Below are 23,834 nucleotides of genomic sequence, written 5' to 3' on the forward strand. Positions count from 1 at the left end.
CAATAAGATCACAATAGGATTCTGTCTTTCTTCCTTCTATAAATTCGCCCCTAATCATTTTAGATAACATGACAGTTTATTTTTTACAGTCAGCAGATTGTTGCTTTATTCTAACTGTCTTCATGTGGTGTCTAACTAACATTCTATAATCGATACACAAATGGAAGCACACAATCATTTCATAAAAAGTTAGGCAATTTCCTCCCAGGACACTCAGCCATCTAACTTGAAAAATGACTGGGTAATAATATCATTCTACTTTTTTTTTTTTTTTTTACTAGAAATGTTGTACAGAAATGTTTTCAGTTTGAGAAAAGAAAAATCACTTGTTATAGAAATAATTCCATCATTACATGTAGTCATTTGCAAGAATGAAACAAGCAAATAAGACAATACTCAATTATAGCGTACAGCACGGGGTTTAAAGCAAAACATAATGACTTCATTACCTAAGAACAGAATAAACGCTCTGGCTTTCCCCATCCCACACCATTTATCAGTATTTCTTCAGCCTAAGGGATTTTTAGACCCCTGAAATCCTAGATTTACTACTCAAGACAGATCAATCCACCTTGAAGCTTTCTGCCAAAGAATTTCAGTGCTTCTATTTCAACAGTAGATTTGAAAGCTGGGTAGAGACATGTCAAAAAAACCCTCCTTCTTTGATCTCTCCACCCAAGTTCCTCAAAAGAAGCCCCATGTAGGGTCTGAGGTTATGCTAAGTATGTGACTTGCAGTTGTAATCAGTAGAGCGACATTCCATTACAAGTGGGTACCATTTTAGCCAACTCAAACCTATATTTCACAAATACATACATAAATTAAGTGACTCATAAAACACTTTTAAAAAAATGACATACACCCACTCTAGAGGATATTTTCAAATAACAGAATGTGCTGTTACAGAACAATCTAAGCCCATCACATAGATAAGCATTCATTTTTCTCAGTGCTCAACCATCCAGACACCAGATGTTTAGGTTGACAATTTTTTTGACACTTTTTAGTCCACTCACACTCCCTCCATTTTCTAACTCTCCAGAGCAAAAACTGAAGTTCTCTGTCTCTTTCAGCTCTATAGAAGCACCACGTTTGTGCCCTGACAAACACGTTAATTCCATGCCTCTGAAATGTTTAGGTAAAAGTCAGCAGTGACCCAAACACAGATTTCAACAGAAAGGTGTGCTCAGAATTTGTACAGTCATCCCTCGTTATCCATTGTTTCCAGGACCACCCTCCACCCCCAACCCTCAGCAAATACCAAAACCTATGGATGCTCAAGTCACCTATACAAAGTACCATAGTACAATAGGCCCTCAGTATCCAAGGATGAGATATGGAGGGCCACCTGTAATTGGCATTTACTGAAAGGCCCACTTTCTAAGCATCTAGAACTAGATTCTATTCAACTGGCTTTCCCTTCCCAGATCCTGCAGTTTATAGTTTTAAAACTATCACCATTTACAAGTTGAACTGGCTACTACTTTTCATACTTATTACTGAATGACAACTGTAGGTTTTTGAAATGTTTATGCTTTAACAATGAGAGTAGGGATTCTGTTTAAAATTGCTTTTCCGGGCTTCCCTGGTGGCGCAGTGGTTGAGAGTCCGCCTTCCAATTCAGGGGACACGGGTTCGTGCCCCGGTCCGGGAAGATCCCACATGCTGCGGAGCGGCTGGGCCCGTGAGCCATGGCTGCTGAGCCTGCACGTCCGGAGCCTGTGCCCCGCAATGGGAGAGGCCACAACAGTGAGAGGCCCGCATACTACAAAAAAAAAAAAAAAAAAAAAAAAAAAAAAAAAAATTGCTTTTCCAAGTATGGATTACTTTTGTTGAATAATAAGCATGGAATATCGTATTTCTCAACAATCAAATAAAATATACACATTCTCTAAACACTTTTATTACTATACATTACCCTATAATATCATCATTTCCCTCCAAAAAACATCAGTCTGATGAAATCTTGAAGTTGATGAAACAATGACCAGTTTTTAAAGTGAATGTCAATGCTTTTTCAGTTTCTGATGGATTGTCAAGATTTCAAATCCTAGCCAAATTGAAAGTTTAAAAGGAATAAACAGGGCTTCCCTGGTGGCGCAGTGGTTAAGAATCCGCCTGCCAGTGCAGGGTACATGGGTTCAAGCCCTGGTCCGGGAAGATCCCACATGCCGTGGAGCAACAAAGCCCGTGCGCCACAACTACTGAGCCTGCGCTCTAGAGCCCGAGAGCCACAACTACTGAGCCCACGTGCCACAACTACTGAGCCCGATGCCTAGAGCTGGTGCTCTACAACAAGAGAAGCCACCACAATGAGAATCCCGCACACCGCAACGAAGAGTAGCCCCTGTTTGCCGCAACTAGAGAAAGCCTGCGCCAAGCAACAAAGACCCAACTCACCCAAAAATAAATAAATAAATAATTTTTAAATAAATAAATAAATTTGAAAATAAAATGAACAAAATTTAGCACCAAATGACTGTCCTTTAAAATATATAGTCCTTAGATTATTTTATCTGCTCAAAGACCCTTCAAAGATACAGGAAAACTCTCAATACATATATATATATATATATATATATATATATATATATATATATATAATCCTAACTTTAATTTCATAGTCCAAATGTGAAATCTCTTACTACTTGAAATCTGAAACTTATTTCACAGACTGTCTAGGAAAGTTTAAAGAAAAAACAGGATTGGCCTGACTTTTCCTTCCATTTGAGGTAATATTGCTAGAGCTGAATCTCTGATAAACAGAAAGCCATCCACATATAATAGGATCTTGTTCACCACACTTATCTTTTTTCTTCTGCCCCATCTCTTGCTGTCAGAAAGGCATCCAAACAATGATAAAATATAAAAAGTGGACCGGCAGCTGTACATACTCTTTAATATAAGGATCAGGGTAAAACCCAGACCTACCACGTCTTATAAATGAGAAGCCCGCACACTACAACAAAGAGTAGCCCCGGCTTGGAAGATAATTTTTTTGTGTGCCCCTATTAAGTGCAGACCCTCACATTATAAGAAATTAAAGTATGTTTCTAAGATAAAGAATCTTTAGTCTACTCTTTTTCTAGATGAAGATAGAATATATTTTGGAACCTGAAGATGTACTTGGGAAAAAAAACTATAAGATGCATTCACATTTTATTTACATATAGCAATGTTATAGTTAAAGCCTTACCAGCATAGGCATTTTTTTTTTTTTTTTTTGCGGTACGTGGGCCTCTCACTGTTGTGGCCTCTCCCGTTGCGGAGCACAGGCTCCGGACGCACAGGCTCAGCAGGCATGGCTCACGGGCCCAGCCGCTCCGCGGCATGTGGGATCTTCCCGGACCGGGGCATGAACCCGTGTCCCCTGCATCGGCAGGCGGAGTCTCAACCACTGCGCCACCAGGGAAGCCCCAACATAGGCATTTTTGATGTTTAGAATTAATATTTGATGGGAAACAATTCATCTGTGAAGTTATTAAGATATGTGATAGGTTCTGACCACCAGTAAGGATGGGGTGTGAAATTTCCCACACATCCAACAATTCTGATGCCAGCAGGGTGTCCTACAATTCAACTCAATTCTGACACTATCTACTCGGAGATATCATCAGATCCCACAGGTTAAGGGCTCAGTCCCACAAAACTGCCCCTCTCTTCAGACACTAATCACAAGCCCAGGTTGTTACCTGCGCTTCTGACCTACTGGCTACAGATTGGAGGATCCCATGATCCCCTCCTTAGACTTCAGATGCCAGCTGCCAAGTCCAGGTTGTTACCTGTACTTCTAACCTAGTAGCTACGAACTAGAGGTTCCCACAACCCCCTTCCCAGGTTTGATTAATTTGCTAGAGCTGCTCACAGAACTCAGAAACCCATTTATTCATTAGATTATAGGTTTATTACAAAAGATATTAAAGTAGATACAAATCAACATCCAGATACATAGGGCAAGATCCCTAACAAAGGAGCTTCTGTCCTCATGGAGTTTGGGGTCCAGTATGGTGCCACATGGAAGCATTCTGATTCCCCAACCTGGAAGCTCTCCTTCTGGGTTTTTATGGAGGCTTCATCATATAGGCTTGATTGATCAACTCATTGGTCCTCAGTGATGTCCATTTCCCGATATTCATGCCGTATGTAATCTCCCTCAAGTGTGGGCTGGACTTACTCATTCACTTCTAACCAGTAGAATACAGTAGAAGAGATGAGATGTCACTTCTAAGACTGAGTGGCTTCTGTCTTAGGCACCTGCGTTTTCTCTCTCTCTCTCTCTCTCTCTGCCTCTCTCTCATCACTAGCCCTTATTGGGGGGTGGGGGGGGACCTACTGTAAGACAGCCCCATGGCAAGGCCTATGTGGTGATGGAACAAGGCCTACCAATGACCACATGAGTGACCACATGAAGCAGATCTCCCCCAGTCGAGCCTCCAAGCCTTCTCATGAGACTGCAGACCAGAACAACAGCTTGACTGCAAGCTCGAAAGAGAAGCTCAGCTGGAGACTCCCAAGTTAAGCTGTACCCAGATCCCTGACCCAGAGAAATAGGGGGATAATACATGCTTATTGATGTATGCTGCTAAATTTCAGGATAATTTGTTATACCCAGCACTAATACAGTCAATACGGAGCAATTATTTAATTTCTACTACAGAGTAAATCATTTCCTTTATACTTGGAGCTAAGAGTCTGTCTGGGAACATTATTCTTGAAATACACAACAGGCAACCAGATAACAGAGAACTCTGTCCTTGACCTTCACACCAAAACATAAATAAGCCAGTTAACCTACCCATGTCAGCCTACCATGGCTCCTCTAACTGTTGTAATTCTCCTTTTCTTGAATACATTCTTAGAATTAGGAATATGAAAACCCAAACCTCAAGATATATACATTAGCTTTAGTCTCAGTTTTTAACCTCATAGCAAAGTTTCCTGCCCGAATCTCACACATTATATGGCATATTCCTCTCGTTATAGCACTTATCTTTCCTTATGGTATGTTTAAGTGTCTTTCTCCCAACCACTTCTTCCCTAGTGCTTTGTTCAATCTTGTATCTTCAGTACCTACTGCTTAACACATGGTTGAGACTTAATAAAGCTTGAATGAACAAATGTGTTACGCAAGCAATGAATGAGTAAGCAAGTCAATAGGCAAGAGAATAGGGATGTGGGAAGTACCGCTTGAATGCTGTTATGAAGGTCCAGATGTGCCCATCAGCCATTACTTCTACCTAAAATGCTCTTTCACTTGCACCCACCCTCACCCCAACTCCTTGTCAGGGTTTTCACTATTTAACACTCACCTCAAAGATGTGTCTGCTCACCTCTACACACACACACACACACACGTGTGTGTGTGTATGCGCACCAAGGCAGCCTTCCCTTTCTCTGCTCTGAAGCCTTTTCTTTATGCTCCCACAGATCCTGGGTATACCTTGGTCACAGCACCTAGCACACTATACTGTAATGACTTGTTACTTGCCTGTCATTGCCACTTAACTATAAGCCCTTTGAAGGACAGTGTCTTCACATGTAACCACATGTCTAGCCATCAATTTGGTATGTGGCCGTAGTGGGTACTCAAAAACAGTTTGAAATAATGGGTAAGAGACTGAATGAATTAGGGGTAGGGTGGAAACTCTACATTCTGAAAAATTATCTTAGCATAATCTGTTCCAGATAAAATGTCAACCAGGCACATATACTGCTCCAACTCCTAAACAGAGTAAAATCAATGTGATTGTATATCAAGATAATTGTTGATACAGGAAAATTAGAATTGAAAAAGTGCTTTAATCCATGGACAGGCCCTAGGCAGAGCTGTCTTCAACACACCTTTTTCTCTTTCACTCTCACCCCTGATCCTGCTTCAGTAAAAAATGTTCTCTTCCTTCTCAATTTCAGATTCCCTATACTGTCCTCAGATGCCACAAGTGGATCTTCCTCTCCAAAATCACCGAATAATCTCCTCCTCACAAAATGTTTATATGCCTCACGCCCTCAGAGTCTTGAATCACAATTGAGTAAGCTAGAAAAATAACCCAATTTGTGGGAAAATAGGTGCTTGTGGGTTGGTGTTCCCATTTTGACAGGTATCTTTTTCTAAGGCAATGGCTTCACTCAAAGCCCAGCCAGAAAAGACATTTGCAAAGATGCGACCTTTCAGAAACCCTCAAATCACTCCACTAGGATGAGCCCCCTCTCCGCACTAGAGAGGTTATAAAACTTGGTTAGGGCAGGGCTCTGGCCACCTGACTTTGAATTCCAGCTCTTCCACTCTCTAGCCTTCGGACTTTGGGCAGTCTCACTGATGCCTGAGTTTTCTATGTGTAAAATGAAATGAGACCTACCTCTAGGAATTAAACGGGTTAATTCAGGTAGAGTACTCAGAAAAGTGTCTAGTAAGTAGAAAGCAGTCGATAATTGTCACTAGTAATACTATTATTTTACTGTGATTATAACTGGTTCCGAAAAGCCTGAAGAGAGAAATTCTCCAGGATAGGAGAGGGATGGGGAGAATGCACTTACTGATTTGGTTGTTCAGCTTGAATGCAATGTCCAGCTGCAGGATAAACAGCATGAACTGGAACCAAGGACTCATCTCCATGGAGGGGAGGGGAATGTGAACAGAAAACACAATGTCATTGGCTTCGATTTCCCTTGGAATCGCTTCCTCAATGTCTCGGATCTTGTCACACTGGTTGGGTCCCCAAGGCATTAACCATTTTGTCTTGTGATGGTTTTTACGGACATCCACGCATTTCACTGACATGTAGGACACTGCCGTTGTGGGTCCTGGAGCTGAAAAGAGAATATTTTCCTGTTTTAGAAGAATCATCCACGGAAGTGCCTATTTCTATCTAATACTCTTTCCACTACTGCCCTCTCTCCATTTTTCACACCACCTTCTATAACTTGAGGTCATTAATACCAAGAGATCTCCAAAATCCGGGTGAGGATCCTTCAGTGACCTCCAGAGGCATCATAAAGCATCCCCAAGAGCCTTCCCATTGTTTTCAGTGACGGTTATTTACTGAAAGAATACATTTGTTTTCTTCAGTTCCCTCATCATTCCAAACAAATGTCACAAAAATCAACTGTGCTTCACTTTCCACCTGCCTGAGGGCCTGGAGACCTCTGGGGTTTCACAGAACACAGTGTCTGAAGTCAGAAGACCTGGGTCTGAAGCCTGGTTGAATGACTTACTCTCAGGTAACTTTGGGTAAATTGGTCAAATCTATAGTAGCTTTAGGATCCTCATCTGAGAACTAAGATGGTTGGCTTCTAAAATTCAACCAAGGTGGCTGGTTTCTAAGATTCTTCTTAACTCTGAAATTCTACAACACTGCTTTTGATTGAGAGAAAGAATTTTTCTGACTTTGGGCCCCCATTTAATGTACCTATCAGAGGATGGAACCCAAACACTGACTGACACTTCAAGGGTATACTAAAATACGATACATGCATTTCAAGAGGGATCATCAAATGTGAAATATATAACATTGACAACACAATTTTGTGATTATAAAATGGTCACATAATTATAACAGAAAATCTGCAAAATACAGAAATGTTGAAGTCCAAAACAACATTTACCCAAAATCCCAGTAAAGAGAAGTAACCACTGTTGGAAAAATATCAAAGTATTATCTGTCTTTTCTATGAGTGTGTAACTAGATACAAATCTATGGAGGAATTAATTTGTATAACTTTAAAATACATACTAATATTAACACATATCGTTACAAAATAGGGTCATACCTATTTGTAGCTTCTTCTTTTTAATCACTTAGCAAAGTAGAGTAGAACAGTGGTAAATAACACAAGCTGTGAAGCCAACTTGCCTGGCTCTCTCATTTCTGGTTGTGTCACCATGAATCCAAGCTAGCAAAGTCTGGGGTGAATTTCTAAACCTGTCTGTGTATTAGTCTTGTTATCTCTTAAATGGCAACAATAATAGCTTGAATGCAGTGTCCAGCTGCAGGATAAACAGCATGAACTGGAACCAAGGACTCATCTCCATGGAGGGGAGGGGACTGTGGACAGAAGACACAATGTCATTGGCTTCGATTTCCCTTGGAATCACTTCCTCGATGTCACACTCTCTGAGTCGTTGTATACATTAAACAAATTAACATATGAAAAGTATTCAGAACAGTGCTTGAAAGTACATGAAAAAATATAAAATTAATTTTAGCTATTATATTATAAATATTTTCTATGTAATTAAAATTTTTCAACTAGTGGTTGCAAAATAATCACACGATACACTCTTTTAATTTACCTATAACCCTCCACCCCTTGTTTTGTAAAGGTTGTCTATAAATAAGAATAATTCTTTGCCTAATATGTTTTGTTAGTGATTTACCTCAACTTTTCCCTCTGCTGTCTCAATTTGTTTACGGCATATTTTAATACAGAGAAAGCCCAGATTCCATGTACAATCACACTTTTATGTTTTTCCCATTCTTCTGTGTATAGACAGACTTTCTAATCTCCAGATTCAATAAACTTTTACCTTCTAGTCATTTTTAACAATTTCATTTTTTAAATATTTAAATAGTTGATCCACCTGGAATTTGCTTTGATATAAGGGATGAGGTGAGAATCTAGTTTCATTTTTCTAAATATTTAAATTATTCTTTACTGAACAAACTCTCCTTTGTTGTTGCTTTATGACAGCACCTTTATCTTATGTATACAAATAGATATTTCTGGACAATCTAGTCTATTTCCATGTATTGGACTGTAAATTCATGGCCTAACACAACATGGTTTTAAGTCACGTAAACTGATGGTTTATATCAATATCTGATAGAGTAAAACCCCTCCCCCATGCCATTTCATGTTTATATTTTTTGCTGGGATCTGATTGAAATTACATCTATAAATTAATGTGGACAGGGTTGGCATCCTTTCCTGACATTTAGTTTTCCCACCCAAGAACAGTGATCATTTCTCCATTAACTGCAGTCCATTTTAATATCTCTTTGAAAATTTTCATAGTTTTCTTCATGTGGCTCCTTCTACTACAATATATTTTTAAACCTATTTATAAAACTTTTCTCTGAAAGTAGTGGAAGGAAAACATAAATCTGGTTTATGTGCATGGTTTAAATATGTTTAATTTTGCACATATGATACTTGACACACAGTGCTTTCAGACCCTTTATGAACAGAAATCATCTCTTACTTGACAGAGATCAAATAGCAACTAGAGGAATATGTAAAGCAAGAGGAAAAGTCATTTATGACGCAAGGGTGTGTATTATTAATACTTTGCCCTACTTCTAGTGCTCAAATACACATTTTTCTACCCCTAAATATCAATCCTAACAGTAAATTCTGAGTAGTAAAATGTTATATTCCCAGAACATTGGGATGATGCCTACTAAAACTTACCAGAAAACACAGTACTGCTAAACTCTGGCTGAAAGTTCTTCAGTGTAATATCCTGAATACCACAACACAGAGCCACCACTAATCCAGGCCAGCGAAGTTTCTCTTTAAAACTCAAAACTGTATCATGAATACATTCTACACCTAATCCATCTAAAATCAGACATCTCACTTATTATTAGAAATACGAACCAATCAAACTTGGGTTATCCTGACTCTGCTAAATGGCCCACCAACGTTACAAAGACCAACTGGCACATTTAACTAAACTCCTTTTAATGTGGTTGGAGAATAAACAGGGAGACAAAAGTCATGAATTCTATTTCTGGCTAACATACTCAAACTGACTATTTGTTGCAGAAAATAGTTACTACATTTTAAAACTTCTATTCTTCCAAAATGAACCTACCCTTTTTTCATTTCTTTATTTTTTTTTCCTTTTGAAAAACAAGTCTTTCCCTCCTTAGACCAAAATGAAAAATAACTATCTGAGTTCCTAGTTAACCTCCAAAACCGCATTCCAAACTTAATCACAGAGAAGCTGAACACTTTACAGGCACAAAGGCTGCATTTTTAATGGACATGGTGAACGCCTGCCTTTGTAGCAGCCTGAATTATTTTCATTCTTTCATTAGTCTAGTGTTTCTTGCATAAAGAAAAAAATCCCAGGAATACTAATATTTTCATAAATATCATGGCAATGAACTTGGGAAGCCGCAAGTGCATCTCAAGCTGTACTTATAAGAATCACAAGTATTTTTCTTCACTTGAATAAATCTAGTCTAAAAAACCTTTTGTCTAACTTTAAAAACCTGAAGAGAATTCAACATTTTCCATTTCTAATAGTACTCAAAAGGTGAAACCCTTGTATCATTTGAGAAAGTAAACAGACATTCTGTTATTCAAACATGGACAGTTAATGTTCCCTGAATAATATGTTTACAGTTCAAGACAACTTCCTACTCCAGCTTAAAGTGAATTTCCAGGTGTTTCTTATGTAGAAAGCACATCAAAGTAAGCCAAAAACAAAGTCTATAGCTCTTAGCTGGTTGCCTACTATAGAAGGTGTTTTCATCAGCTACAGCCAACGACGTGACTACGTAGATCACAAAGCGGTGTCTAAAATCAAACGAACTTCGATTTCTGTCTTTAAATTTTTTAAAAGTGTGAGGGATTTTATTGTAAGAGAAAAGAATGAGATGGGAGAAGCTGAAATTATCGGTGACCTTTGAACAAGCCACAGTCAACTAACCAACAGTTATACGTAAGGAAGGCCTCAGTCGCCAGCGTGGTTCTAGGGATTAATAGTTTGTGTACTTAAGAAGGAACTAGATGGATTCAGGTCAACAAACTGAGTCATGTTTGCTCAGGTGAAAGCTAAAAATAACCACTCCTCAGTACTCCTAGGATAGTGATGTAATATCACCCAGCTGCTCCGGCACATATTATAAATGTCCCCTCTACCCATTCGTAGCACTTAGTTGAAAACAAGTGGCCCAAAGCCACTTCTACATCAGTACAATTTCATAGACAGAGCAGGTTGGCCCAAAATGAATATGCCCAGGCACCATGGACTGGTTAGTTTATGGTAGGTTAACACAATTTTGGAGTAGGCACAGAAGTTATAAAACACAAGCCACTCTTTGAAAACACCACCCCATTTTGAGGCCAGTTCTCTTTACCGTGTCAAACATAGGCCATTTTTTTTCCTTTTTTTATCTGTATTTCAACACAGTATTTTTGGCCTCCGTCTCTCCACAAGAGCAGAGAACTGTGAAATCTGACACCACACAACATTTAATTTTAAAGTGATGTGAAATCAATAAGACTTCTAATTCGAGGCTGTGAAAAACTGTACAAACACAACGTGAAGCCTCTAAAAATTCAGTGACCCTTCAGTGACATACATCACTAAGGCTCATACTGCATTCACCAAATATGTCTTGAATACCTACTATGCACGAAGCACTGTTAGGTGCTTGAGGGAACCTAACAGACACCAGCCATGTGGAATGTAAAAATAATGGGGAAAACAGACAATACATAAATAATTACAGGAAAAAGTAATTATAGTTGTGGTGATACTATATTTACCCTGACATTACCTGAGAAAGGGCCATAGTCAGATATTTGGAAGGCAGGAGAAATGAATTCACTAGAATGAGGCAAAAATTCCAGTCATCATTACAATGCAACCTTGAATAAAAATGTAAGTGAACAATGACTAAACCTGTACTTCTTTTGGAAGAATATTCATTGACTCCAGTCAGCTTCCTGTTATGGCATCTCAAATGGCTGTCCCGTTTACAAATTACTATCTGGCCAACCACTACCGCTATCATGCTCAAAGTTGAGTCAACATCAAATCATTAGCCCCTACTCCCGCCAGAACCTTTAATTAGAGAGTTGGACAGAGACACAAGACTTGGTTGCCTCCTAGAAAAGTTAAAATAAAATTAAAACAACATGCTGACATGACACATGGTCTCCGTTTAAGCCAACAGACTATTTATTTCTTTGCTTTATTACAAGTAAAGAAGTTTCCTTTAGCAGTTATCTAGGAGTATTACTATTATGTGGGCACTGCAACCTAAAGATAGAGACAAATGACAGTCCCAGACCCTGAGTTGCTCACAGTCGAGTGTGGGAGGGTGAGAAGTTGGCAGAGAAGCCCATCCTGATTGAAACGTGCCCTTACAGAGGTTGCACAGGAGGCATCAATTGTGAAGGGGGCTGGGAGGGCTGCCTGCCCGAGGCCTGGACTTAGACTTCAAAGAGAGCAGGTGTTAGTTAGCCAGGTGGAAAAGGGGACAGGAGTAGGGAAGGCGCTGAAGAAGAGCATGTGCTGGGTCAGAGGCTATCTCGAAAACCACAATACAGTCGTCCCTCTGTATCCGTGGAGGACTGCTTCCACGGCCCCTATGGATACCAAATTCTGAGGATGCTCAAGTCCCTTCTATAAAATGGCACAATATAGTCGGTCCTCCTGATCGGCAGATCAATCCCTGGCTGTTTGATCTGAGGATACCGAAGGCCCATCGTACGGTCTGTGTTTGAGCATCAAATTTAAGAAGAGATCATTTACTAGGTGAAAATGCTGCACAGCCCTAACCTTGTTACAGCCCTTTGCTTTCTCTGACGAGGGGTCTAGTTCTCTAGGGGGCCTTGGCTTCTGTTCCCAACAGTCTCAGCTTCACTTTGTACAGTGACATGAAGAGACCCGCAAATAACAAAGAATTTTTATTTGGGGGAATCTTTCCTTCTAAGACACTGTTGGTATCTTATAGGTAGCCACAAGGCCAGACATGAGCAACACGGTGCCCCGGAAGGAAGGGAGAAGGCAATGGGGTCTCCGAAGAGCCCGTGCAGTCTCCATTATCAGAACAGCCTTCACCTAAATTAGAGGAAGACTGTCTTCCTTGCAACAGAAATGATATTTCAGGATTAATGTGCCTTGGGCTCCAAGGGGAAGGAATGTGGAAAACAGACCAATTAAAAGGGTAATTCATGTTTACAAGCATTAATAACCAGAACCTCTCTAATTGAAAAAGTAACGATTTTAATTAAAAATGGTCAAACATTTCAGAAATATTTTAGAGAATTTTATTTTTATAATAGCATCTTAGCTAACAAAAATGAAAAACAAAACTATACACACTGATTTAAAAACACAATCGGGCTTCCCTAGTGGCACATTGGTTGGGAGTCCGCCTGCCGATGCAGGGGACGCGGGTTCGTGCCGTGGTCCGGGAGGATCCCACGTGCCGCGAAGTGGTTGGGCCTGTGAGCCATGGCCGCTGGGCCTGCGTGTCCGGAGCCTGTGCTCCGCAACGGGAGAGGCCACAGCAGTGAGAGGTCTGCGTACCGCAAAAAAAAAAAAAACAAAAAAACCCCACAATCATTTCATGATGTATGTAAGTCAAATCATTATCCTGTACCCCTTAAACTTATACAGTGCTGTATGTCAACTATATCTCAATAAAACTGGAAGAAAAACATTTTTAAAAAATAAAAACACACCATTACAATTAATGAAATGAAACAAAGCTGAGTAGACTCCCATTAATTATATGATCTAATAATGAATATTTAATAACTGACAGAATAACCCAACCAGTATAAGATTGTCCCTAGAAAAAAAATGCTGTAACAGTACTTATTCAAAATTTGTTTTAATGTTAAACATAAATGAATAGTTAGATCTGTATATTAACATCTTGAAAGTTAAATCACTTGCTTCCTGTCTTCATAGATTTTATGGTCTGGGAAATCTTTGCTGTCTGATTTGATCCCATTTAACTATAAGATTTCTACACATTTTGTACCCTACTGTATTCCAGGAAAATTGTTTTAATTGTCTGAATGAAAGAAATTGTATTAATACTTCATATAAAAGTTTACAAAATATCCAAGCTGTAAGCAACTATCCCTGAGACCAGGTCATTTTCTCTTCTGGAATGAAATGTGATATATAATGTTATAAATTTGGGGACTTAACAGTTAAATCTGGATAAAATTTTAAACTGTTATGAAATATACGCAATAAGTCTGATCCAGGTAAACTATAGAGCTGTTTAAACAAAGTACATTATTTATATTCTTACAATTATTTATTTTCTTGAAAGTGTTATCTTTGTTGTAGAAAATGGTGCACTTGTATAAGAGTTCATTACTCTTATTTTTGATTATTTTGCTTCTGCTAATTAATAAAAATTTAAGGTGCTATTTCCTTTCATTTCATTCCCATTTCTTAAAATAACTTATTAAGCTGTTTATATAGGTGTAAAAATATGTGACAGAATTATATTTAGAAGAGAGATGTATTAAAATATTAAAGTGAAAATAAATTAATTAATTAAAACACAGACAATTGCTCTCAGATACTTTCTACTGACCCAAGAGGGAGGTTGATTTAACTCTTTAAATCTGGTCTTACTTCAAAATCTGTTGTCATGATCTCTGACCTGTATAAACATGAATAATTGGTTTATTTATTTTTTACAATTTAATTTGTTTATTTGTTCTCTACTTTGTTCCCTAAAAGATTTTGGATACTAGGAAGTGAATATTAGACTTTATTTTTTAAAACGAGTTGAGGCTGATTTAAAAGCATGGAATTAATGTTTGGGGCACTAAGAATTACTTGGCCTATGTCTGTATCTACGAAAGTAGAGAATAAAAGCAATAGCTGGATAATGTAAGCCCCGCAGCTTTCAGCGGAACTACAAAGCTAAATGGCTCAATATCCATTTCACTTTGTAATATAAAGAAAACTTCCATTTCCTGGCTATGAACTGTATGTATAAGATGTTCATCATGGATGGTATGTCTAAGATGTTCATAAAAGATTATATACTCAAATTGGTTCTAAGCTTTGCCTACCTGAATATCTATGCTTGCCTAAATGAGAATTTATATGAAATGCATTGGGCCTTTAAGGCCCTTGGACAATTCCAGGGTTTGCTTAGAATTTTTTGATTCCCTCCCAAGGAAGGGGATGGGGAAAAGAGGGGCAGAGGAACATAGGTGGCCACAGAAACCAAGGAGACCAGATGAACACCTGTTATTTATACAACTACAAGTTTTATTCAAACCACCCCCCCAAACACTCATTTAACATAAAGGAATCTTCAGCTAAATTTAAAAATTAGCTTTTAAATGTATTAAATTGAATTCCCTCAGAGATTGCACCTGCCTTTCTTAAGCTCAGAAACCTTCTACCTTAATTCTAGTTAAAAGGATACATGTGGGATATACTATACAACTGAAGTAGCCAGATCATATTATCTGGTTGAGTTGAGAGATTTTAGACAACTAGCAATTCCTTGACCAATTCCGCTTACTGTTCCCTCCAGGTCAGTTCCTAAAAAGATTTCTTAGTATCTACCACAGCATGTACCTAAGTTTTAGAATGTCTCTTAATAATGACCACTTCAAAACTTTTCAGCTAAAGAAAGTGTAAATAGTTGTGTTAAACTGAGTGCTTCAGAATTAACTGACTCAGTCTGTTAATTCCTTCACATAAATTGCTCTGAAGTTGTAATGGTCAGACACTCACTCTACCTATGCCATTGACTTTGAAGATAAAATTCTCCTATATTTCAACCATACCAATTAAATCTTACTAGATTACTAACTAAAATATTATTTCATGATTCAATCTCAGTCACTAGAGAACCAAAAGTGGGTGTGCAGGGCCAAGATCTGGAGAAGTAATTTTCAGAATTATCCTAGCTTTGCCCCAGTGGGCGTAACGGGGTATACTAAGTGACGTGTAAGTCATTCTTGCCAGCCGTTTTCAGTAAGTAGTAGTTAATTATGCTAACATCTGTTCTAAGAAAGCTAAATTTTTAAACACAGCAGAACATTCCTCTACACTAACCTACCACCACCAAAACACACAAACACACACACACCCCACATAGCAGAGATGAATGCAAAGTAATTTGTACTGTACACACACAAGTCAAACATGTATTTTAAAACAGTTCCCTACAACATAAACTTATGAATAAATGACAGACATTTTGACAGGAAAGTTTCAGAAATTGTAGCAAACACTTGTGTAATTCATTCTTTCCTTAAAAAGTATTGAAAAATAGTGTATGTTTACATCTTAGGCTGATGAGGATTTTAAATGCTTAGCCTGCAACCTCAATTGTTCTGGAGCCAAAGATGCAACAGCTTTGAGGAATAGAAGAATTACTCTACATTTGTCAGAATCTACATAGCAAACATGAAGCGCCACTTGGCTTCCATTACTTGTCTGGCTTGGATCCCGTGGAATTGAGGAGCGCTGGAACCAAGAGGAAAAAAATTCCTGTGCTTTGGGACATAGAGCCAAATTCTTACATAGTATTTGAAATGCTGTGGTAAACATGAAGTTACTTTAGGCTCAAGATTAGTGCCAGTTTTTTTTCCCTCTTTTTGAAAAAATAATAAAATGCACATAAAGAGCCCTGCCAGAGTTTTAGCACATAAAATCTGCCAACCATTAGATGTGCTAATTGGGGGAGCAACCCTGAATTCAGATTAAAAAAACTGACCCTCAACTTTGGTGTCTGGCAACGAACAGAGATTAAATTAAGAAGCTTGACAGGTACATCAAATATTCCTAACCTCTAGCTCTGAAAAATACCTACAATTACTGTTTCTCCATCGCTTCAAAAATACTCAAAACGCTAGAAACTACACACAAAGTGAACACAAAAGTCCTCCACAGAAAAAGCAAACGGCTCATCTGTTGACACTATTGCTCATCGCTCAGCAAACCAGTCATCTGGGCTGAATTTCTGACTTTGTGCCAGTGCGTCAAAATCAGCCACCATTCAGCCAAAAGGCTGTGGAATGCAGCCAAGACCACCTATGGAAAGTGAATTATAGCATCTTATAATTTACTACCTTGGCTATGATCTCATAAACCCAGCATGGAGGGTGAACAAGCTTTTGTGTGGAAAATCTCTCAGAGCCCCTGTAGAGGCCCCCAAAGCTGCTCTTGGCAGCTATGTGGGTAAGGAAGACACAAAGGTGGCCACCTGGCTCTATGAACCAGCAAGCTCACCACTGGCACACCTTTGGAGTGAAACTTTAGGGTTAGAAAACCCCTAAATTAAATCTTCTAGGAGAAATAGCTGCTTTGTTCTGAAGTACCTATTACATTCTACAATAATTTCACATGTTTATTACCTATAATTTATTATTATCAGACATGTATTTATAAAGTACAGATATTCTACTTTTATCAATATTACCGATGTTAATAGTAAACAGGAACACTAACTAATATGTGAACTGCATGTTGCATTTTACAAAGCGCTTTCAGACACTTGGATCATCTAATCCTCATAGGAAACAGGTGAAGCTGTTATTGTAATGGTCCACACTGCATATGCAGAAGATCGGTAGCTTTGTCCCACCAGTAAGTGGCAGAGCTGGGACTAGAACCCTGGTCTCACTTCACATCTGCTGCGCCTTCCAATACACCACATTGCCTCAATTGCCGGTTTACTTATTAGCCTTTACCTTTTTACTATGAGGGTTTGCAGCCCATATTAAAATTGTGGGAGCATGTTTAGATACCACTCTTTATCATTATTTCCTGGAAACTGAGGTTCACAAAGGTAGAACTTAACAGTTATTTACCCTATACCAGTGCTGCCTTGAAGGGATCAAGGCCTGCATGGTGGAAAGAAAAATAGGAGACAAAATGAGATAAAATATTCGCATCTTAGACTTAAGTGTATATAATTAATGGCTGCAAATTTGAAGATTTTATAACAAAATCTATATTCCTAAGAACATATATAGGGAAATTTGGGGCCATTTCATTAACATCCCCTATACAAGTCACTTGCTTTTAAAGGCATCAAATCCTACTTTTGAGATCAAATCTACAAAACAGCTCAGACAGAAACCTGGGCTAAAGAATCTTCTGTGGCATTATGATCTATTTACCCAGCAGCTCTAAATGAGATTTTCTCTGTGGTCCAATGAATTACATATGAAAGTTCACAAAAGAGTAGCCAAGAAAAGCAATGGAAGATTGCTGGTGTTGAAGGAACTGTGGAGCACAGAATGGTATCAGAAGTCTTGAGATGACACACGGAGCTTCTGAATGGTGACAGGCAAATGCAATTGTGACTGGAGGGAAGAGCTAGTTAGTAGGAAGAATTTGTGGGCCCTGTTGGTTAACGCGGAACGTGAGAGAGAGAAGTCAAGGATGTCCAAGTTCTTTGCATGGGCAGCATATGGATGGCAATGTCATTAGCTAAGAGAGGAATCAAAGGAAAATGAGTGATATGTCATATGACAGGCAGAATATAAAGAAGCTGGAGGTGTAGAGCTTGTTAAATTAAAGAGCTCAGTCTGTATGATGCAGGGGGTGTTACAGATAAAAGGTCAAATACATGAATGACTAAGATTTGAAAGAGGAGTTAGATTTATTCTAGGTGGTTCCAGTGTTGCAAGTTCTAAGGAAGGAAATCTGAGAGCAATAGAAATCAGATGGTCCGAAGTTAACCTGACCAGTTGAACACAATGAGTTACTCATACCTGTGTGAGTACAAATGCTCCTGCTAGAAACACTTGGTAAGTGCAAAGAGCACAGAGGACATTTGAGCACTGGATGGGGATGGAAAGACAGCCTTTAGGGCCTTCTCCATCATTATATTCTATGAGCACTCTTCAGACATTTAGATGTCTGAAACTCCAACTCTGGGCCACAAATTGGTCTGCTATCCTGAATTACTACAAGGTTGAGGATAAGAACCTTGGCAGAATGAATTATCAATTATCATGAATTATCAATGAATCAGGATTGCGGAGTTCTAGTACTGGATATGCCACTAAGCAGGCAAAGTATTCAACCAATCTCGGGCCCCAGTTCTCTCAACTGTAAAGGGCAGTATTTTAACTGCTAGACATTCCTAACTTAGAAATTCTTCGACTGTAAAGGGAATTTATATGTTCTATGTTATGGTGAAAGTCATTCTTTTAAGGTTGAAAAATACCCTTTTAAATTAGGATCAGTGTATATGCCAACACTACAGGCTGCCATGCCTTGCCCATCTAGCCCCTTCTCCCCTCATTTTCCTTGTATTTTCACATCTGTTAGAGGAAAAGACTGTACTCTCCTACTCTTCTCTGGTGCTTATTGAGGACGAAATGGGCTCTGGGTGTTTTCTATCTTCCAACAACTGCTGACATCAACAGATTATTCCAGAAAGCAAAGGCAAGCTAGAGCCAACTGTATATGTAAAATTTCATACTGATATATTCAGCACGATGAAATATACCCCTGTAATACATACTATGGGAAGGTGGTCCAACCTAATCATAATGAAAACGTTTAGGGAAAAAAACCCAAAACTCCATTCCAGCTTCCAGCCAATGGCCCATACACTTGCAGTATAACAACACAAAGACATTCCAACACAATGAAATAATCTGGAGTATGTCCAACCTCTATTTTTCAGGTTGATAGAAATAGGCTCAACAGAGCTGAGTCTATTATTCAGAAGAAATGGAAGTCATGGCAAACACTGCCCTAAGCCAAATGATTATGGACAAAATTTGCTAACGAGACATCAATTCATAACATTCATTCAGATTTTCATTTAAACTGCTGGGTTCTTAATATATTTCAAAATGTACCCTCTATGAAAAAATGTTCCATAAGAGAAAAATGACAATTACAGGGCAGCAAGGGAAATGCTTTCACTGAAAGGGTTCTTTCGGTTGCTGTAGGCATCTACAAAAACAGAACAAGAGAAATTAAAAGCAAGGGCTCTAGACTCAGAAAAACTCGGGATCAAATCTAACTCTGTTTCTTACTAGCAATTTAGTTGGGCAATTTTCATGGCCTTACAAAATGCTCGTTTCCTCCTTTGGAAAAGTTTACTATGAGTACCCACCTCGTAAGTTTGTTGTAAAGATAAAATAGTTAGTAAAAAGAGCCTATCACAGTACCTTGTACATAGTGAGGCCTTAATGAATGTTAACTACTGATAATAAGAAAGCTGCCAGCAGATGGAAAAGAATAATCTGGTGGGAGATGGTGACATGTTCCTTGCTCGCTATCCTGTCTCCCCCTCCTTCCTACCAGGGATGTGTTTATCTAAACATTCAAGGAACTAGAAGGTCTGAATTTTGGGTCATTAAAAACAGAGGTTCTCAGCAATCGGAGATGATTCTATCAGAATTTTAACTTGAACATCTAAGATGTCTTTCCCTAAGAAACATCCCAGGGATATCATAAGCAGCCTGTGGTTTGAACACAGGATTAGCTCTTAATTTTCTCTTCAGTGAAATGGGCTTAATAACATCTTTTTTCACAGGTATTTCCATAAATTATTAGAAAATGACTACAGCCAAAAGTATTAATGTGGGTCTTCCCTCGTCCATTGCCTCCTCCCTGCAGATAGAGAGAATGCTGGTTTTGCTTGCTCTGTTGCAGGCCCTCACCAGCCCCCAGCAGGGGTTCAACTTATTGCTAAATGGATTCTTTGAGTTTTCATGATACACAATCAAGAGAAAAGGGACAAGTGGAAGAGATGGGCTTGGGCTGGGGGGGAATTTTACCAGAGGAGGTTTTAGGGGTATTTTGGAAGACAGAAGTTAGAAGCATCGAAGAAAAGGGGGGTTTCTAGAAGTAGTGCTACAGATTATATGTCTTCTTTACCATGTTTCACAGTATGAATAGAGAACTGAAGTTATTATATTACTTTAAATTCATTTTGGGGGGATTGCCTATTTCTTTGACAGAATCAGTACTTCAAGATGGCTCTATTAGGCTAGTCATGTCTTTACATGGGGGCAACACAAACAAAATAGATTAACAGGTGCAAAAAAGTCATCCAAACCTTTGGCAGGACTTATTTAATCAGCACATGACACTGGGAAGATGGAAAGGATTGACATTTTAGAAAAGCAAGTTAGGATTATGGGGCTGACCATATGAAGCCAGAGCTACACCTACACTATCTCATCATCATTTTATTTCAATATTTTGTTCAAAGCCTGGGCTCTTTACAATCAGAGAGCTGCACATGCCTATTCCCTCTTAATACTCCTGGCTACACTGCTGCCATCCCTCTACCCCAGGGTTTCTCATCCCCGGCACTGTTGACATTTGGGGCTGGATAAATGTGGAGGCTCTTCTGGGCACAACAGGGTATTTGGCAGCAGCCCTGGCTTCTGTTCACTAGTTGCCAGGAGCATCTTCTCTCCTCCTCCCAAATGTAGTGCAAATCAAAAATGTCTCTAGACATTGCCAAATATCCCCTGGGGGGCAAAATCACTCCTGGTTGAGAACCCCAGCTTTATCCCAATCACTCGGGCTTCGGAGAAAAATTCATACCCCACTAAGCCAATTTGCGACACTCCCTTTTCAGAATTTGCAACTACGGGGATTCCAAGCTCTGAATAATCCATAACCATCTCAGTTGCCTGCATGCTGGACTGGCTGCAAAGGGCATCAGGTTGTCATCTACAAATTGTAAATGATTTTAACCAATCGCTGGGTATTTCATATGTGCCAGGAAGTAGGCTAGGGGATTTAACTGGATTGGTTTCCATTCTTATACAGCAGTAGGTGGTAGATATCATTATCTCCATTTAGAGATGAGTAAAATGAGGCTCTGAAAATGTAAATAACTCAACCAAGGTCACAGCCAATAAAGGGTTGAGCTGGGGTTTGAACCTAAATCCATCTGAGTCCAGAGTCTCTCTCTGTCTCAGGTCACACTATTTCTCCTAATGAGAAAAAACAGTGCAGACATATATGCGAAGTACCTTTGGCGTGAGTTACCTGAGTTAAAATGGGGAGGCCAGCACATAGACTGTTGTAGAACTCGGTGCTCTCTGAACTAAGCTGATCACCAGTAATAGAGGCGTATTTGTTCTAAGGACACTAACAAGTTGATTTTTGAATTATGGATTTTCTACTGAAGACAGGAAAATGGTGGTTTCCTCTAAGCAGAAACAACAAGCAGTAGCTGGTTGCCATGGTAGCAGAGGTAAACTTAATCTTGACTGGGAATACAATCACCAGACAGGGACAGCAAGATTCTGGTAAGGAATCTTACCAGACAACAGTGTTTTCACCTGGAAAAGGGAAAGTCAGAGAGAAATGATAGTCATCTTCAATTATTTGAAAGGCCACCATCTAACAAGAGGGAAGCAGCACATATTCTAGATTATTCCAAAAGGAAAGTCCAGGATTCATGAGTGGAAAATACAATGTGGTAATGGAAACCAGTTTTCCATTGAATTATAAGAAAGAACATTTAACCATCATAGTGTTTCAACTAGATTGAAAAATTAAACAATTTTAATTGTCTACTGAGCAACCGTCACTGGAATGGAAAAAATGCTGCCAGGGAGGTCGTCTGTGTTGGGGAGACCCCAGTGTGGGTGAGGTTAGACTAGACAAATTCCCAGGCCCCTTACAAAACAAGAATCTCTGTTTCTCTAAAGAATTGGGAAATTGTGGATTCCTGATGAAAACAGACAAATGGAGGGTGGGAAAGGTGGGGATCTCCACTGGGCAAAAAGCACCAGCATTAGTTCATCGCCATAATAGGAGAGGCAGACTCCCATCTTGCCTGGGAAGAAAATATCATTTAGGTGGTACCAGATAAGAGGGGAAGGCCTTGTGGGGGATTTTTTTCTCTTCTGAATAGGGTAGGGCAGTAGGGTTTTTAAAAAAGGACCAAGAATCAAGCAGCTCTTTCTTTTGTCTTCCAACCCTAATAACACCGTGATGCCTCTTTCTTGGAATTTACAGCCAGCTCTCAGTATCTGATTTTAAAAATCCATTCAATTTTTTAAAGAAAATAGACAAACATCCAGGTAAGGAATAGCTAGAATAACAGTTGACAGCTTTCTTCTAAACACTGATATTGTCTTTGGTTTCACTATCCTCGACTTGCCCTCAACCAACAATTCATTATAAAACAACTCACCACCAGATTCAGGGAATGGATAGGACAGGGCTAACCTCAACCTTTCCTCTTGGAAAACCCACCACGTTGTAAATTTGCTGGACCTGTCTTGGCAAATAAAATTATGACAAAGTCAACTTCTGCTAAGGCACACAACCTCCCTTGTAAAAGGGAGGAGGTGCTAAAATAATAACAGGTTTTCAAAAAAAAAAACCATACTGATTCATCTTACCATATTATATATGAATAATACATTAAGAGAATTTTCCCTATCTCTTCATCTCCAGGGCACTCAAAGCATTTACATTCTCATTATTTTACACCCATTAAGTGGGTACCAAAGATTATTATCCTCCTTTGATTTCTAAGAAAGCAACTACAGAAAGATTAAACAAGTAAGCTGTCCAAGTTGCTCAGTAAATTGAGATGTTTGGAGTTGTCCACTCAGTGCTTGTTTTAGGGACTTAGTACTACAAAGTGACTGAATCCTAACTCACCAAAACCCCCAAGTCTTACCTATCTCTTCCCCATTTCTCACACATGCATGAAATTTTCAACAACTAAGCACAAAGCTGCCACCATGTAGATCTTGGACAAGGGTATCCTATCAGACCAGCACCATGTCTGCAGGAAGCCTGTCACCACACCTGACTTGGTGTTCCAACCAGAATCAACCCACTACTTTAGCAAGTGAAGTTGATTCTGCCTGGCCATGTCTGGGAAATTTTTAACCCCTCGATTAGCTATTAACAATTGGTTTCACTCAGACGAGACAAAGGACAAAATAATAGTGGTTTAAAAAAAATGCCTCCACCATTCTGATTACAAAGGAGGCATGATTAACGAAGTTCCCTTTGTGTCCAAGCTCCATTCTGAGAGCCAGAGAAAGAGATTTCCACCCCCCTTTTTTGATTGTTGAGTCTTTTCCTACTTGTCTCATCACCCACACAATCTGTTCATAGCCCAAAGAGACAATCCAGCCAGTCT

General features: G+C 39.1%; 1 protein-coding gene across 2 annotated transcripts in view; it reads right to left on the bottom strand.

The window, feature by feature from the left end:
• Positions 1–23,834, bottom strand: part of WLS (Wnt ligand secretion mediator) — a 107,138-nt gene that overhangs the window by 63,289 nt on the left and 20,015 nt on the right. The window contains exon 2 of one of the 2 annotated variants that reach the window (XM_065878978.1): positions 6,535–6,807. The exons of the other annotated variant lie outside the window; for it this stretch is intronic. Coding sequence (XP_065735050.1) covers positions 6,535–6,807 — 273 coding nt within the window. The remainder of the gene's footprint in view (positions 1–6,534; positions 6,808–23,834) is intronic. 2 annotated transcript variants of the gene reach the window in all.

This window comes from Phocoena phocoena, chromosome 1, assembly GCF_963924675.1.
Source record: "Phocoena phocoena chromosome 1, mPhoPho1.1, whole genome shotgun sequence".
Taxonomy (NCBI): domain Eukaryota; kingdom Metazoa; phylum Chordata; class Mammalia; order Artiodactyla; family Phocoenidae; genus Phocoena; species Phocoena phocoena.